This window comes from Nerophis ophidion, linkage group LG05 (assembly GCF_033978795.1).
Source record: "Nerophis ophidion isolate RoL-2023_Sa linkage group LG05, RoL_Noph_v1.0, whole genome shotgun sequence".
Classification (NCBI taxonomy): domain Eukaryota; kingdom Metazoa; phylum Chordata; class Actinopteri; order Syngnathiformes; family Syngnathidae; genus Nerophis; species Nerophis ophidion.
In genome coordinates this window covers 29,968,094-29,985,718 of record NC_084615.1, presented here as the reverse complement: position 1 = coordinate 29,985,718, position 17,625 = coordinate 29,968,094, and the positions used below count along the sequence as shown (strand labels likewise).

Sequence of the window (17,625 nt, the reverse complement as noted above, 5' to 3'; positions counted from 1 at the left end):
CAATGTTATCAAAAAAGTATACATTTTGAATAGAGAATCGTTTTTGAACCGAGAATTGATTCTGAATTGAATTGTTACCCCCAAAACTTGAATCGACTCATGTGGTGCCCAAAGATTCACAGCCCTCACTTCTATATAAAGTTAAAGTCCCAACGACAGTCACACACACACACTAGGTGTGGTGAAATTATCCACTGCATTTGACCCATCCCTATGTTCACCCCGTGGGAGGTAAGGGGAGCAGTGAGCAGTAGCGGTGGCCGCGCTCCGGAATCATTTTGGTGATTTAACCACCAATTAAAACCCTTGATGCTGAGTGCCAAGCAGGGAGGTAATGGGTCCGATTTTTATAGTCTTTGGTATGACTCGGTTTGACTCATAACCTCAGGGCAGACGCTCTAACCACAAGACCATTGAGCAGTCTAAATGTGAGTAGTGTATGAGTATATGAGTATGTATATGAGTCTAAGCATACTCCTGTTCATACGTGTACAATAAAACATGCTTTTATTTCAACAATATAGTAAATCAAGTTCAACGACATAGTGAATTTGCGAAACAGCCAAAATTATGCACAAAACAAAATATAACCTACTACCCAAGAAATTACAATAATTCTTCTCGCAAAAGAGGAGAAATGCAACTTCAGGGAAAAATGTCACTTAAGACATGTTTATGCACTTACAACACATAAAAACTTTAGTATATCAGTATGTGGAATTAAATTATGAAATATTAAGTAAAGAAGTCAAACAATGTACTATTGTGATCTAATTTGATAAACTGTTTAAACCCAGTGTTTACAAAGTACAAAGAAAAATAATCATGCTAAACATTTTGAACTTATTGATAATTGTATTAATCTCACTACAGGAAATACGTCAGTATTTATTTTTTTCAGAATCAGAAATACTTTAATAATCACCGAGGGGAAATTAAGAGTTTCAGCACAATCCCATTCAAGATCACACAAACATTACAGGGAGACACAACAGGATCGCTGACGGGTCTGCCAACTTCCGGCGCTCCTTACAAAAACGGTGAGAATGTCATGATGCGTAATCGAACCCGCGTATCCATGGCAGGTGGAACTGCGTGCGCCTCTGCTGACAGTGCGCAAGAGGCGTCTCTGCTGATAGCGCGCTCAGACACGCCCTCGCTCGTGCTGAGCGCAGAACGACCACGCAGCAACGAGCCTGCACTCAATCAAGAATCAACACACCTGGACCTGATGAAGGGGAGCAGCATTAAGACCAGCAGACCCAAGAAACCATTGCCAGAATGTCGCTTACCTTCCAGTAAGCATTACGGCTGACATTCTCTGTTTTCCCAGTGATTGCCTTGCCCTTGTTTTACCCTATCTCTAGGTGAGTGTCATGATTGGGTATAAAAACAGCTTCCCAAAAAATGCTCAGTCTTTCACAAGAAAGGATGAGGCGAGGTACACCCCTTAGTCCACAACTGCATGAGCAAATAGTCAAACAGTTTAAGAACAATGTTTCTCAAAGTGTAATTGCAAGACATTTAGGGATTTCAACATTTACGGTCCATAATATTATCAAAAGGTTCAGAGAATCTGGAGAAATTACTCCACGTAAGCGGCATGGCCGGAAACCAACATTGAATGACCGTGACCTTCGATCCCTCAGACGGCACTGTATCAAAAACCGACATCAATCTCTGAAGGATAACACCACATGGGCTCAGGAACACTTCAGAAAACCACTGTCATTAAATACAGTTGGTCGCTACATCTGTAAGTGCAAGTTAAAGCTCTACTTTGCAAAGCGAAAGCCGTTTATCAACAACATCCAGAAACGCCGCCGGCTTCTCTGGGCCCGAGATCATCTAAGATGGACTGATGCAAAGTGGAAAAGTGTTCTGTGGTCTGACGAGTCCACATTTCAAATAGTTTTTGGAAATATTCGACATCGTGTCATTCGGACCAAAGGGGAAGCGAACCATACAGACTGTTATCGACGCAAAGTTCAAAAGCCAGCATCTGTGATGGTATGGGGGTGCATTAGTGCCCAAGGCATGGGTAACTTACACATCTGTGAAGGCACCATTAATGCTGAAAGGTACATACAGGTTTTGGAACAACATATTTCAGAAAGACAATGCAAAGCCACATTTAGCACGTATTACAAAAGCGTGGTTTCGTAAAAAAAAAATGCGGGTACTTTCCTGGCCCGCCTGCAGTCCAGACCTGTCTCCCATCAAAAATGTGTGGCGCATTATGAAGCGTAAAATACGACAGCGTAGACTCCCGACTGTTGAACGACTGAAGCTCTACATAAAACAAGAACGGGAAAGAATTCCACTTTCACAGCTTCAACAAATAGTTTCCTCAGTTCCCAAACGTTTAAGTGTTGGTAAAAGAAAAGGTGATGTAACACAGTGGTGAACATGCCCTTTCCCAACTACTTTGGCAAGTGTTGCAGTCAAGAAATTCTAAGTTAATTATTATTTGCAAAAAAAAGTAAAGTTTATGAGTTTGAACATCAAATATCTTGTCTTTGTAGTGCATTCAATTGAATATGGGTTGAAAATGATTTGCAAATCATTGTAATCCCTTTATATTTACATCCAACCCAATTTCCCAACTCATATGGAAACGGGGTTTGTACATATGCTCCCCTCTCCCTTTCCCCCTTAAAATCTCATAGTCTTGGTCACTTTGGAGCCCAGTTGTTGTCTCTCCTCCTGATCCAGAGCACTGGACAGGGCTTTGATGGCTTGACGTTGGTCCTGGCCCCGGATTCCCATGTTCTTAAGGAGACTGGTAGTTGACCTGCCCATGAGGCCTCTGCAGCCCACCTCCACAGTGACAACTGTGGCCTTCCAGCCCCGTTGATATTAATGATTTTTTTATAGTTACATTTTGAAATGAAAGCCAGGTTTTCATATTGTTTGTTTACAATAGAAAGTGCAGTAAAATATGTTTTAATTAACAGTAAATAATCATGATTTTAATATTAATGAAAACCATTGTGATTAATAGTTTGGCCATAATTGTGCAGCCCTATTTAAAGCACTGTTTTTAGTAAATAAATAAATAAATAAATGGGTTGTACTTGTATAGCGCTTTTCTACCTTCAAGGTACTCAAAGCGCTTTGACACTACTTCCACATTTACCCATTCACACACACATTCACACACTGATGGAAGGAGCTGCCATGCAAGGCGCCAACCAGCACCCATCAGGAGCAAGGGTGAAGTGTCTTGCTCAGGACACAACGGACGTGACGAGGTTGGTACTCGGTGGCATTTGAACCTGGGACCCTTGGGTTGCGCACGGCCACTCTCCCACTGCGCCACGCTCGATCCCATCTTCATATGTACTTTCTGTCAAGAACAAGCTTGTTCAGTGACACGAGTGAAATGTGAATGCAAACCAATGCATTGGTTTTAAACTGAGACTATCATGGCAATTTAAAATGCTGAAATAATTAAAAAAATACAACAACAACAAAAAAATTATTAACTCCTGGACAAAGTCAGATGGCAAACTATGTACAGTACAGGCCCAAAGTTTGGACACACCTTCTCATTTAATGCGTTTTCTTTGTTTTCATGACTATTTACATTGTAGATTGTCACTGAAGGCATCAAAACTATGAATGAACACACGTGGAGTTATGTACTTGACAAAAAAAAGTGAAATAATTGAAAAGATGTTTTATATTCTTCCATCCATCCGTCCATTTACTACCGCTTGTCCGTTTTGAGGTCGTGGGGGGTGCTGGAGCCTATCTCAGCTGCATACAGCCGGAAGGCGGCATACAACCTGGACAAGTCGCCACCTCATCACAGGGCCAACACAGATAGACAACATTCACACTCACATTCACACACTAGGGCCACTTTAGTGTTGTCAATCAACCTATCCCCAGGTGCATGTCTTTGGAAGTGGGAGGAAGCCGGAGTACCCGGAGGGAACCAACGCAGTCACGGGGAGAACATGCACACTTCACACATATACATATATATACATATATCTCCATCCATCCATCCATTTTCTACCGCTTATTCCCTTCTGGGGTCGCGGGGGCGCTGGCGCCTATCTCAGCTACAATCAGGTGGAAGACAGGTGTACACCCTGGACAAGTCGCCACCTCATCACAGGGCCAACACAGATAGACAGACAACATTCACACTCACATTCACACACTAGGGGCAATTTTAGTGTTTCCCAAGTGCATGTCTTTGTAAGTCGGATCAAGCAGGTTGTAGCCGGATGGAACCCACGCATTCACAGGGAGAACATGCAAACTCCACACAGAAAATCCCGAGCCTGGGATTGAACCCAGGACTGCAGGACCTTCGTGTTGTGAGGCAGACGCACTAACCCCTCTTTCACCGTGAAGCCCTATATATATATATATATATATATATATATATATATATATATATATATATATATATATATATATATATATATATATATATATATATATATATATATATATATACACATATATATATATATACATATATGTGGTATATATATATATATATATAGAAATACAGTATATATATATATATACATATATACATCTCTCTCTCTCTCTCTCTCTCTATATATATATATATATATATATATATATATATATATATATATATATATATATATATATATATATTCTTGTGTCTTAAAATAACCACCCTTTGCTCTGATTGCTGATTTGCACACTCTTGGCATTCTCTCGATGAGCTTCAAGAGGTAGTCTCCTGAAATGGTTTTCACTTCACAGGTGTCATAGTTTTGATGCCTTCAGTGGTAATCTACAATGTAAATAGTCTTGAAAATAATAAGAAAATGCATTGAAATGAGAAGTTGTGTTCAAACTTTTGGCCTTTACTGTATGTCCAACACTTTATTCTTAAATTAATGAACTTAAAACTTGTGATGCTTGTCTTTTATTCTTAAATTAATGAACTTAAAACTTGTGATGCTTGTCTTTTAATAGTATTGATAGTCATTTCCAAGATGTAAAAATCTAATTGAGTGGGATTCCAGCCACCACCTCCGACTCGATACCGCATTCATCACTTCCACGCTTGATCTTGAAAAAACCTTATAAAGAAAAAACAAACACAATTTCAGACCCCGATTTCATTACACAGACACCTATTTCAAATTGATAATCCTTACATACCTTTATCTCCCCAGTCACCGTTCCAAGAGTTGGCTGCCAACCAGTAAGATGCCCCGTTCTCCTGCCCCCAGCCAAGGAGCTTGATGGCATGACCCCCCAGCATCTCCCCTGTCACATGCTGGTACACACCTACAACATACCGTACAGTGACAAACTTAATGTGCATAACGGTGAGTGTTTTCTCTGCATGCATGGCAAGGTTTTTTTGCCACTTGTTGCTAGGCGGAAATGAAAAGGTTGAGGCAGAACACGCAGGGTCTTGTTATGCGTGGAAAATATCAATTTATGAATTAAATGGCGTTTCTTATGAAATTCGTGCCGCAAATGTATTACTCATTCCTTCCTGGTCTGTCACTGATGAGAATATGTTGGCAGATTTCCCCTTGTAGTCCCATTTGGCCCTTGGGGTGCAGCACTGGTAGCAGTCTTGGATTGCAGAAAGTACTGAGTTCAAATTCTGTGTTAAGTTAATAAGGTTAATACATTATATCAATTATGTTTTTAATGTTGTTAAAAATTGCATCAAATTATATTCAAGTTTAATTAAAGAAGTAAAGAAGTCCCCCCATCCCTTTTCTACCGCTTGTCCCTTTGGGAGTCGCTGGAGCCTATCTCAGCTGCATTCGGGCGGAAGGCGGGGTACACCCTGGACAAGTCGCTACCTCATCACAGGGCCAACACAGAGAGTGTTGCATTCAACCTATCCCCAGGTGCATGTCTTTGGAAGTGGGAGGAAACCGGAGTACCCGGAGGGAACACACGCAGTCACAGGGAGAACATGCAAACTCCACACAGAGAGAACCTGAGTTTGGGATTGAATTTAGGACTACTCAGGACCTTCATATTGTGAGGCAGATGCACTAACCCCTTCCCCCACCGTGCTGCCTTCAAATAAACAAAAAAAGTGTGATTTTTTAAAAAAATTTTCATGGGAAGTGTAGCATAGTGAAAGAGGGGTTAGTGCGTCTGCCTCACAATACGAAGGTCCTAAATAGACCTGGGATCAATCCCGGGCTCGGGATATTTCTGTGTGGAGTTTGCATGTTCTCCCCGTGACTGCGTAGGTTCCTTCCGGGTACTCCGGCTTCCTTCCACCTCCAAAGACATGCACCTGGGGATAGGTTGATTGGCAATACTAAATTGGCCCTAGTGTGTGAATGTGAGTGTGAATGTTGTCTGTCTATCTGTGTTGGACCTGCGATGAGATGGCGACTTGTCCAGGGTGTACACCGCCTTCCGCCCGATTGTAGCTGAGATAGGTACCAGCGCCCCCCGCGACCCCAAAGGGAATAAGCGGTAGAAAATGAAAGGATGGATGGGAAGTGGGGGCACTCCAAATACAATTCTGCTTTGGGCCCCAATTTAGCTTGGTGCGGCCCTGCAAAAGAGAATATAAATGACTCCAAAAATGCAAGATTATGAACCCAATTTATTTTTCCACACTAATTAAATTTCTAACTCAGTCACTCTTTATTGAATATGAACTACAGCAGGCCTAGCCAATTATTTTTACTTGGGGGTCAAATTTAGAGAAAAAAAAATGTTTCTGGGGGCAGGTAATTCTTATTTTTAGGAATACTAATACAAAACCTCACAATAATGTCTGATTGAATGCTAAAAACGTCATGACAGACCGCCTTAAAAAAAGGAAATGGAATTTTAAATTTTTTTACTGAATGAGACACCCATAATGTACAAACCCAGTTTCCATATGAGTTGGGAAATTGTGTTGGATGTAATAATAAACAGAATACAATGATTTGCAAAACCTTTTCAAACCATATTCAATTGAATGCACAACAAAGACAAAATATTTGATGTTCAAACTCGAACTTTTTTTAATTTTTGCAAATAATTATTAACTTAGAATTTCATGGCTGCAACACTTGCCAAAGTAGTTGGGAAAGGGCATGTTCACCACTGTGTTACATCACCTTTTCTTTTAACAACACTCAATAAATGTTTGGGAACTGAGGAAACTACATTTTGAAGATTTGAAAGTGGAATTCTTTACCATTCTTGCTTGATGTACTGCTTAAGTTGTTCGACAGTCTGGGGTCTTGTTGTCGTATTTTACACTTCATAATGCGCCACACATTTTCGATGGGAGACATGTCTGGACTGCAGGCGGGCCAGGAAAGTACCCTCACTCTTTTACTACGAAGCCACGCTGTTGTAACACGTAGCTTGGCATTGTTTTGCTGAAATAAGCAGGGGCGTCCATGATAACATTGCTTGGATGACAACATATGTTGCTCCAAAACCTGTATGGACCTTTCAGCATTAATTGTGCCTTCACAGATGTGTAAGTTACCCATGCCTTGGGCACTAATGCACCCCCATACCATCACAGATGCTGGCTTTTGAACTTTGCACCTATAACAATCCGAATGGTTATTTTCCTCTTTGTTCCAGAGGACACCACGTCCGCAGTTTCCAAATATAATTTGAAATGTGGACTTGTCAGACCACAGAACACTTTTCCACTTTGCATCAGTCCATCTTAGATGAGCTCGGGCTTGCAAAGCCGGCGGCGTTCCTGGGTGTGGTTGATAAATGGCTTTCGCTTTGCATAGTAGAGTTTTAACTTACACTTACAGATGTAGCGACCAACTGTAGTTACTGACAGTGGTTTTATAAAGCGTTCCTGAGCCCATGTGGTGATATCCTTTACACACTGATGTCGCTTTTTGATGCAGTACCGCCTGAGGGATCAAAGGTCTGTAATATCATCGCTTACGTGCAGTGATTTCTCCAGATTCTCTGAACCTTTTGATGATTTTACGGACCGTAGATGGTAAAATCCCTAAATTCCTTGCAATAGTTATTTGAGAAATGTTGTTCTAAAACTGTTCGACAATTTGCTTACAAAGTGGTGACCCTCGCCCCATCCTTTTTTGTAAATTACTTAGCATTTCATGTAAGCTTCTTTTATACCCAATCATGGTACCCACCTGTTCCCAATTAGCCTGCACATTTGTGGGATTTTCCAAATAAGTGTTTGATGAGCATTCCTCAACTTTGTCAGTATATATTGCCACCTTTCCCAACTTTTTTGTCACGTGTTGCTGGCATCAAATTCTAAAGTTAATGATTATTTCCCCCCAAAAAATTCAATCAGTTTTAACATCAAATATGTTGTCTTTGTAGCATATTCAACTGAATATGGGTTGAAAATGATTTGCAAATCATTGTATTCCGTTTATATTTACATCTAACACAATTTCCCAACTCATATGGAAACAGGGTTTGTAAATGAAAATAAAGAATATGGGATATAAAATATTAACTATGAACGATAAAACACTGAATATTGACAACATATGAACTTCACATCCCCTCTCCCTCGACATATTTTACAATCAAGTGAAACGCAACAAAAATGCAACAAACACAGCGAAATATGAACGTGAAGGGTAAAAAATAAACCCACCTAAAATTTGATATATCTGATATATCACTAAGCTTTAGAAGTTTGTTGTAAAAATCTCCTTCTGCATCTGTCCCTGACACCCGCATTTCAGGCTGGCTGATCTGGAAACACTCTGTGGAAACACTCCCCACCCACACTGCTTGGTGCCTCGTCTGAACGGCTGACCGTTCATGGCTGAGTATATCCGTTCAGCCGCCGTGTTCAATGGAGAAGTCAGCTGTTCTACAAGATTTACAGGCAACATACCCCCTTCCCCTTTGAACTCTTCTGGATAAACTGAAATTTTTGTTTCCAATCGTTCTGGAACTTGCAAGCGTATTTCTTCATTTTGCTCGTCGACGGTGTAATATATTGGGTTGGAGGCAATAACCAGGCGACGTGATGAAGTTACGTATCTTTACTGTGGGCTTCAGAACAGACTCCCTAATGCATGTTCCTTGACTGCACTTAAATGTAGAATATATTTACATTCTATTCTATGTACAGAATGTAAATAGACCTGACTCAAAGTTGTGACCCTCTTAAACAGGACAATACGGTACAGGACAATAATGTCCTGTTTAAGAGGGTCACAACTTTGAGTCAGGTCTGGAGCTGTAGGGGGCGTGGCCTCCAGCTCCGCCTGAATTTCGGGAGATTTTTGGGAGAAAGTTTTGTCCTGGGAGGTTTTCGGGAGAGGTCCTGAATTTCGTGAGTCTCCCGGAAAATCTGGTAGGGGTTGGCAAGTATGGTATATTGTATTATTTAGACCGTACAAAACTCACCAGTCTTGTACTGAAGAAAATCTGCATAAACACTGAAAGCAGCCTCCACAGGTCCATTCTTGTAAATCTCCGTCATGATCTGCTCCTGGTCGGAAGATATGCTATACGCTCGTCTTCCTGTGGTGGAAGATGTGGACAACACGAGGAATAATTTATGATGGAAAATATTATTTTCTGTTTTGTAGTTGGCCTTCGTACCAAAGTGCTTGTCCTTGGGGTAAGACAGCAAGTAGCCGTCAATGCACTGTTCCACACATTTGGGAGTCTCCTGTTCGCCCTGACATGGAGGACGCGTTCCGTTGACGTGATGCTCACACGGGGCAAGGGAGTACGGGCGGCAACCTGCATGTGTTTGCCTTGAAGTCAGGAGAAAACTGAGTCGGACCTTCCTCACGTTTTGGATGAACTTACCCATTTTGGAGTCGTACAGGCCTCCGGTCACGAGGCCGTTCTGGACCCAGAAGTCCCAAGCAGCAGAGGGAGAACCACCAAAACACCTGCAACCACACCAACAAGTCACTACCAAATAAATGCTGTGCCTCAATTAATAACCGGGTGCTGCTTCAACACCCTTTTCACCCTCTCAAAAACAATAACATAATTAAACATGACTGTAGAGCACAGGTGTCAAACTCAAGGTCCAGGCTCGCGACATAATTTTATCTGGCCCGCAAACACCTGGAAATGATATGCGTAAATAACGTACTTTATACTTTCTTATTTTATTTTTTCATTTTGACAGGAAAAATATATATACTGCTTGAAATTGCATACCTTTTGAACTTTATTGGGTATCCAATATTGCAACAAATATTACAGTATATTATCATGCTTTCCAAACATTTTTTGTCCAAATAAAAATAAATACCTAAATATCTGCTTGACTTATGATTGTACAGCAAACCACCCATCAAATGAATAATAATGACATTACATATTACGGTGTTTTTTTTATAGCATATTACTGTACATTGAAAAAAACTACCATTTTTTGCATTGAAATTCTGTTGACTGAGCTGCCATATTTTTACTGTAAAATCTTCTTTTTAATGGTGTGTTACTGTAAGTGGAAAAATTATATATTTGTTTTTACGGTAGAAAAACTGGCAGCTAAATTTCCACAATAAAAAAATAATTTGTACTGTTTTTCCTTTCAGAACATAGTGTTGTAAAAAACAATTTAACACAAAAATTCTGGCAACAAAGCTGCCAGTTTTTTCCATAACCCCCCCCCGCTAAAAAACAGTGGTGCTGTTTTTCCATTTAACGTAAAATGTTGTAAAAAAATTAAAAAGGTTATATTTTTTGTAACATTTTGTAAATGTACATTGTTTTACTGGAAAATCGACAGTCTACTTAAAACAATTAATATAATTAATAATGAAATCCAGAGGCAAATTCCTACATCCATAACTGCCATGTGGCCCTCAATAAAACCAGTTTGACATCCCTGCTGTAGAGCAATGGTGGCTTGGAATTCACATCCTTAATGTTTGATTAAAGTAATGAATTCAGTAATTTTTTGTAAATATTTTAGAATTTATATCTTTACACAGAAATACTGTATATTTTTACTTTTTGGTCTATTTATTGATTTCTAACTGGATTGCGTGCAAAAGTTTTGTACCTTTTTTGTAAACAATATTGTATTTCTATGGCTATTGCGTGATCCTAAATTAGCATAACAATGGGAGCTCTTGTTATATTTTGAATAGCTATATTTGTCATGTATGAATGTGTGTATTCACTTTTGCCTTAATGTTAATTTTGTTTGCTATGTTCCTGTGTTTTGTGTCACCTGCTGTCTTGATGATCCTATTGTAGTTCTATACTTCCTGTTGGACTTCTTGTTTTGCTGCACCTTCACTTTCTGTTCTGTTTCCTGCCAGCGGGCTTGTTTTCAATTAGTTAAATCTAGCCTACAATGTTAGTTTTCTGTGCACTTTCATGCTGCACTACAATCATCTTGACTTGCGTTGTATTTTTCCCCCTACTAAAAAAGTATTTTACCTGCACATTTGCTTTTCTTACTTTGGTCCAGACCAGAAAACCTGTTCTGTTTACTGCCAGCGGGCTTGTTTTCTATTGGTTAATCTAGCCCAAAATATTAGTCTTTTGTGCACTTCCATGCTGCACTACAATCATTTTGACTTGGTTTGTTTTTTTCCCCTACTAAACAGGCCTTTTACCTTCACTTTGCCTTTCCTACTCTGGACCACAAGAAAACCTGTTCTAATTTTTGCCAGAGGGCTTGTTTTCTATTAGTTAATCTAGCCTAATATGTTAGCGCGGAGCGGGGTGTGTAAGGACTGGCCTCAAAGACAGCGGCAGGTGAGTAGATTGCCCAGCTGGGAATTGTTATCTAATCACCTGTCGCCCTCATTAGCAGCATTCGGGAAGAGACACGTGGTTAGAGTTGGGAGTTTGAGCACAGTGAGACACATGCGGGAGAGCGGAGCGAGACACACAAACAGAGCCAGGAAGCAGAGACCCGCCCGACTGAAAAGTCCTAGAATATATATTGCTGAAAAGCAGCCGAGACTTGTGTGTAGCAATAAAATACTTTGTTCAAACCTGACCACTGGGCTCCCAGAAGATCTGTTTGCACCAGGAGAACCCACCACAAAGAGGACCTCCACATTTAGTTTTCTGTGCACTTCCATGCTGCACTATAATCATTTTGTCTTGCGTTATTTTTTTCCCCTTCTAAAAAATGTATTTTACCTGCAATTTGCCTTTCTTACTCTGGTCCAGACCAGAAAATCTGTTCTGTTTCCTGACAGCGGGCTTGTTTTCTATTAGTTAAAATTAGCCTAAAATGTTAGTTTTCTGTGCCATGCGATGAGGTGGCGACTTGTCCAGGGTGTACCCTGCCTTCCGCCCGATTGTAGCTGAGATAGGCGCCAGCGCCCCCCGCGACCCCGAAAGGGAATAAGCGGTAGAAAATGGATGGATGGATGGATGTTAGTTTTCTGTGCACTTCCATGCTGCACTACAATCATTTTGACTTGCAGTGTTTTTTTTTACCCTACTAAAAAGGTCTTTTACCTTCACTTTGCCTTTCTTACTCTGGTCCGGACCAGAAAATATGTTCTGTTTCCTGACAGGGGGTTTGTTTTCTATTAGTTGATCCAGCCTAAAATGTTAGTTTTCTGTGCAGTTCCATGCTGCACTACAATCATTTTGACTTGCGGTGTTTTTTTTCCCCTACTAAAAAGGTCTTTTACCTTCACTTTTCCTGTCTTACTCTGGTCGAGACCAAAAAATAGATTCTGTTTCCTGACAGCGGGCTTGTTTTCTATTAGTTGATATAGCCTGAAATGTTAGTTGTCTGTGCAGTTCCATGCTGCACTACAATCATTTTGACTTGAGTTATTTTTTTCCCCCTTCTAAAAAAGTATTTTAACTTCACTTTGCCTTTCTTACTCTGGTCCAGACCAGAAAATATGTTCTGTTTCCTGCCAGCGGGCTTGTTTTCTATTAGTTAATCAAGCCTAAAATGTTACTTTTCTGTGCACTTCCATGCTGCACTACAATCATTTTGACTTGCGGTGGGTTTTTTTTCCCTACAAAAAAGGTATTTTACCTTCACCTTGCCTTTCTTACTCTGGACCAGACCAGAAAACCTAACAGCAGCAAACCATTGTGAAAATGTAACAGGAAGAATAGCGGCTGCCGTTGCAGAAATTAAACAGCTGAGGCTCTTTAGTGTCCCCTGAATCTTTTTGATCTGATAAAGACATTTGGCTCAACTGTAGTCTGGGACAGAGGTGTTTGGACTCTTTGCTGCAAAGATATCACTCTCTCGGGTCCAACAAGAACAAACTCTTTGATCTCTAAAACACTCCATGCCTTTAAAATGTCTTTCCGTTGCTCCATTTCTCCTTTTTGTGGGTGACCCCATACCTAAGTCCACTTTGTGGATCTGGATATATCTCACTCACCCCATCCCGCATCCATCACAACAGGACAGAAGGTCTTCAGCTGAGATCTCCACAGAGATTTCTCCACTACTATGGATGCATAATCTGTCAGATATCGCCTCAGCTGCCCCAAAGGCCTGTTCCAAACAAAAACATGGACGGTACAAATATTTGATCTTTTAAAAAAAGTAGGGTTTTTAGTAGGGTTTCTCTTTTACCCAGCAGGACCCGCAAGAGCCCTGGTCCCGGATCTGCTTGAGAGTAGCACACTTAGGCCACTGCTGGCGTGCATCAAAGCTGTCTGGAAGTTTTATACCTTTAGTGTCGTGAACTCTGAGCGAGAGAGAGAGCGAGAGAGAACAATCATGGAGCCTTGCAGATAAGAAGCACCTGCTGACAGTCAGCTGAGCAGGTCATATGTTTCACAACACACACACGCATTGTCATAAATGTTTCCTTTTGTTAATCAACATACACTTGTGGGGCTTTGGCTACATTCAGGATGGTGCCACACAGCCCCTTCACGTAGCTGACATCAACCTTGTGAAAGTTGCGCCCTGCCTGCAGCAAACAAAGGGAGATTAGATGTATTGCACAGCGGAAGTAATCTCTCGAATGTCCTCACCTTCCAGGTGGAGTTGGCCTTGTTGATAGTGTTTATCATCTCCTGGGAGAGAGGTGAAAGGTCAGCCCAGGTGACGGACACGGCGACAAAGAAGAGGGCAAGTGAACGCATCCTGCAATAACATCGACATGTACAGGGAGCATCATCAACATTATAGTCAAATCCCAACATTCGGTACACCATTAGAGGGATTTTAGTGCAACAGTTTTCCACCTGACTCCATATTTTGGTTATTATTGTTAATATAAATGTGTACTGTGTGCAGTCAATATTGATTTTTATCACTTGATCCACAAATATTTCAAATAATATACAATACAGGGGGCAGCATGGTGGAAATGGGGTCAGTGCATGTGCCTGACAATACGAAGGTTCTGTGTAGTCCTGGGTTCAATCCCGGGCTCGGGATCATTCTGTGTGGAGTTTGCATGTTCTCCCCGTGAATGCGTGGGTTCCCTCCGGGTACTCCGGCTTCCTCCCACCGCCAAAAATATGCACCTGGGGATAGGTTGCTTGGCAACACTAAATGTGAACATTTTTTTAATTCAAGTTCCCCCTAATCAGAGCAAAGCATTTTTGGTTGAAAAAAAAAAGAGATAAAGAAGTAAAATACAGCACTATGTCATCAGTTTCTGTATAATAGTGCAAAATATTACTCATTTGTAGTGGTCTTTCTTGAACTACTTGGAAAAAAAAGATCTAAAAATAACTAAAAACTTGTTGAAAAATAAACAAGTGATTCAATTATAAATAAAGATTTCTACACATAGAAGTAATCATCAACTTAAAGTGCCCTCTTTGGGGATTGTAATAGAGATCCATCTGGATTCATCAACTTCATTCTAAACATTTCTTCACAAAAAAATAAATCTTCAACATCAATATTTATAGAACATGTCCACAAAAAATCTAGCTGTCAACACTGAATATTGCATTGATGCATTTTTTTTCACAGTTTATGAACTTACATTCATATTTTGTTGAAGTATTATTTAATAAATATATTCATAAAGTATTTTGGAATTGTTGCTATTTTTAGAATATTTAAAAAAAATCTCACGTACCCCTTGGCATACCTTCAAGTACCCCCAGGTGTACGCGTACCCCCATTTGAGAACCACTGGTGTATAAAAGCATACTAATCACACAATTTGGTTAGAGCGACCGAGCCACCAACTTGGGTTCCTTTCTTGAGTGTTGTTGTGTTCTTGGACAAGACACTTTACACACCTGCTCTCAATGCCACCCACATTGGTTTAAATGTAGCTCAAAAATGTGTGGGTTTCAATCTGTAAAGCGCTTTAAGACTTGAGAGAAAAAGTGCTATATAAATGTAATTCACTTCACAATTTATTTGAACCATACATTCTTAAACAAAGTGTATATACATGAAAAGTAATAAATGAATGACATGCATTAAAATAAAACATTTAAAACCTGGGATTAATCATGATTAATCCAAATTCAACTTTGTGATTAATTAAATTTTTTTTAAATTAATATTTTGACAGCACTAGTTACATCTATATAGCCAAAACATGTGCATTTAAATTAACAATAAATCACACAATGGACATAAAAAATTTAAAAGTATGTATTTTTTTAGTATACTATGTAGTATACTATCACCTACTTTCCTAAATGGTGTGAATTGATGTTAAATTCTCTCAAGTATTAACGTATGAGTAACAAAATCAACATTTTATTTCGCCAATACACACATTAAAAATATAATGAAAGCCCAAGATTACAGAAGACCATCTTACTCAACTGTTGGAATGACATTTAACTCAGTTAACCAATGATACAGGAGACAAAAAGTTGTACCTGTGTTGTGGCAGTCAAGCTCTTGCTGATCCGAGATGAGACAGTGGAAAAAGAAAAAAAAATCCTACCTTTTTAACCACCCTTTCTACAAGTTGCGTGTCACTGAGTCACATGCTGGTTTAATGAATAGATTGTCATATGGCACGGCACTAAAGCTTGTGTTGCGCCAAATATAATAGGAATTAAACAAAAACACTTCACCTTAAAAAGTGCTGCACTGATGCTCCCAGTTGCAAAAAGACACATTAGGCCAGCGGTGTCCAAAATAATAATATTTACAATATTATCATTTATAAAATATATTATCATAAATGATATTATCATTATCCATCCATCCATTTTCTACCGCTTATTCCCTTTCGGGGTCGCGGGGGGCGCTGGCGCCTATCTCAGCTACAATCGGGCGGAAGTCGGGGTACACCCTGGACAAGTCGCCATCCCATCACAGGGCCAACAGAGATAGACAGACAACATTCACACTCACATTCACACACTAGGGCCAATTTAGTGTTGCCAATCAACCTATCCCCAGGTGCATGTTTTTAGAAGTGGGATATCATTATCATAATTTATAATATTTGAAAAACAAAAAAAAACAAAAGACAAAATGTAACGAGAAAAAGTTGCAATGTTGACTCTAATAACACAAAGCAACTAAGCAGGCTATGTTATCCTCAAAGCTGTCATCGCTCAAAAAATAATAATGAATCAAAATCAACGTTATGAATTATTGACCTATTCAAGGTTTGAATTACTTCACATCAAATATTCCACTTTGAAATATTTTTGAGGGAAAATATCGCATATTGTGTGAGCCATATACAAAACATAGACATAAAGCAAAAACATGAAAAAATAAAAACGTATACTCAACAGATAAAAGTGAAATTGATCTAGAGCAGGGGTCTCAAACATGCGGCCCGCACTTTGATATAACAATTTAATGTTGGTGCAGCCCGCGAGTTTAATATGAACAGCGCTTGACAGCGTCATACTTGCCCACGTCCCCAATTTTCCCGGGAGACCCTAAATTTCAGGGCACCAAATCTCTCGAAGCCCTTGTCGATTCATATCATATCAACAATATGCAGGGAGTGCCATAATGGCACTGTCTTTATCGCCCCCTACATCCTGACCTGGCAGCGTGCAAACCCAGTTACATGTTGCACGTGTGTTATTGAAAAAAACATTTGATCAACAGCTACACAGGTCAAAGTGAGGGTGGCCGGAATTTTTTTTTTTAACACTGTTACAAATATGTGCGGGCTTCACGGTGGCAGAGGGGTTAGTGCGTCTGCCTCACAATACGAAGTTCCTGCAGTCCTGGGTTCAAATCCAGGCTCGGGATCTTTCTGTGTGGAGTTTGCATGTTCTCCCCGTGAATGCGTGGGTTCCCTCCGGGTACTCCGGCTTCCTCCCACTTCCAAAGACATGCACCTGGGGATAGGTTGATTGGCAACACTAAATTGGCCCTAGTGTGTGAATGTGAGTGTGAATGTTGTTTGTCTATCTGTGTTGGCCCTGCGATGAGGTGGCGACTTGTCCAGGGTGTACCCCGCCTTCCGCCCGATTGTAGCTGAGATAGGCGCCAGCGCCCCCCGCGACCCCAAAAGGGAATAAGCGGTAGAAAATGGATGGATGGACAAATATGTGCCACACTGTGAACCCACACCAAACAAGAATGACAAACACTTTTCGGGAGAACATCCACATCGTAACACAACAGAACAATTACCCAGAATCCCATGCAGCCCTGACTCTTCCGTGATACAATATACACAGCCCTGCTAACATCAACCCCCCACCCCCTGACCCTCCCTACCTGCGTCGGTTGAGGTGTTGTATATTGTAGCCCTGCAAGGTGTTCTGGGTATTTGATCTCTTGTGTTT

General features: G+C 40.4%; 1 protein-coding gene across 1 annotated transcript in view; it reads right to left on the bottom strand.

The window, feature by feature from the left end:
* The window catches only part of ctsbb (cathepsin Bb), a 32,209-nt gene extending 16,436 nt beyond the window's left edge, over positions 1 to 15,773 (bottom strand). The window contains exons 1-12 of the mRNA XM_061902148.1: positions 15,736 to 15,773; positions 13,909 to 14,020; positions 13,759 to 13,844; positions 13,502 to 13,616; positions 13,305 to 13,420; positions 9,772 to 9,857; positions 9,559 to 9,702; positions 9,361 to 9,477; positions 5,164 to 5,292; positions 5,013 to 5,081; positions 2,680 to 2,834; positions 1,069 to 1,196 (exon numbers count right to left, since the gene is read on the bottom strand). Coding sequence (XP_061758132.1) covers positions 1,069 to 1,196; positions 2,680 to 2,834; positions 5,013 to 5,081; positions 5,164 to 5,292; positions 9,361 to 9,477; positions 9,559 to 9,702; positions 9,772 to 9,857; positions 13,305 to 13,420; positions 13,502 to 13,616; positions 13,759 to 13,844; positions 13,909 to 14,019 — 1,256 coding nt within the window. The 5' untranslated portion in view covers position 14,020; positions 15,736 to 15,773. The remainder of the gene's footprint in view (positions 1 to 1,068; positions 1,197 to 2,679; positions 2,835 to 5,012; positions 5,082 to 5,163; positions 5,293 to 9,360; positions 9,478 to 9,558; positions 9,703 to 9,771; positions 9,858 to 13,304; positions 13,421 to 13,501; positions 13,617 to 13,758; positions 13,845 to 13,908; positions 14,021 to 15,735) is intronic.
* Positions 15,774 to 17,625: the final 1,852 nt, after the last annotated feature.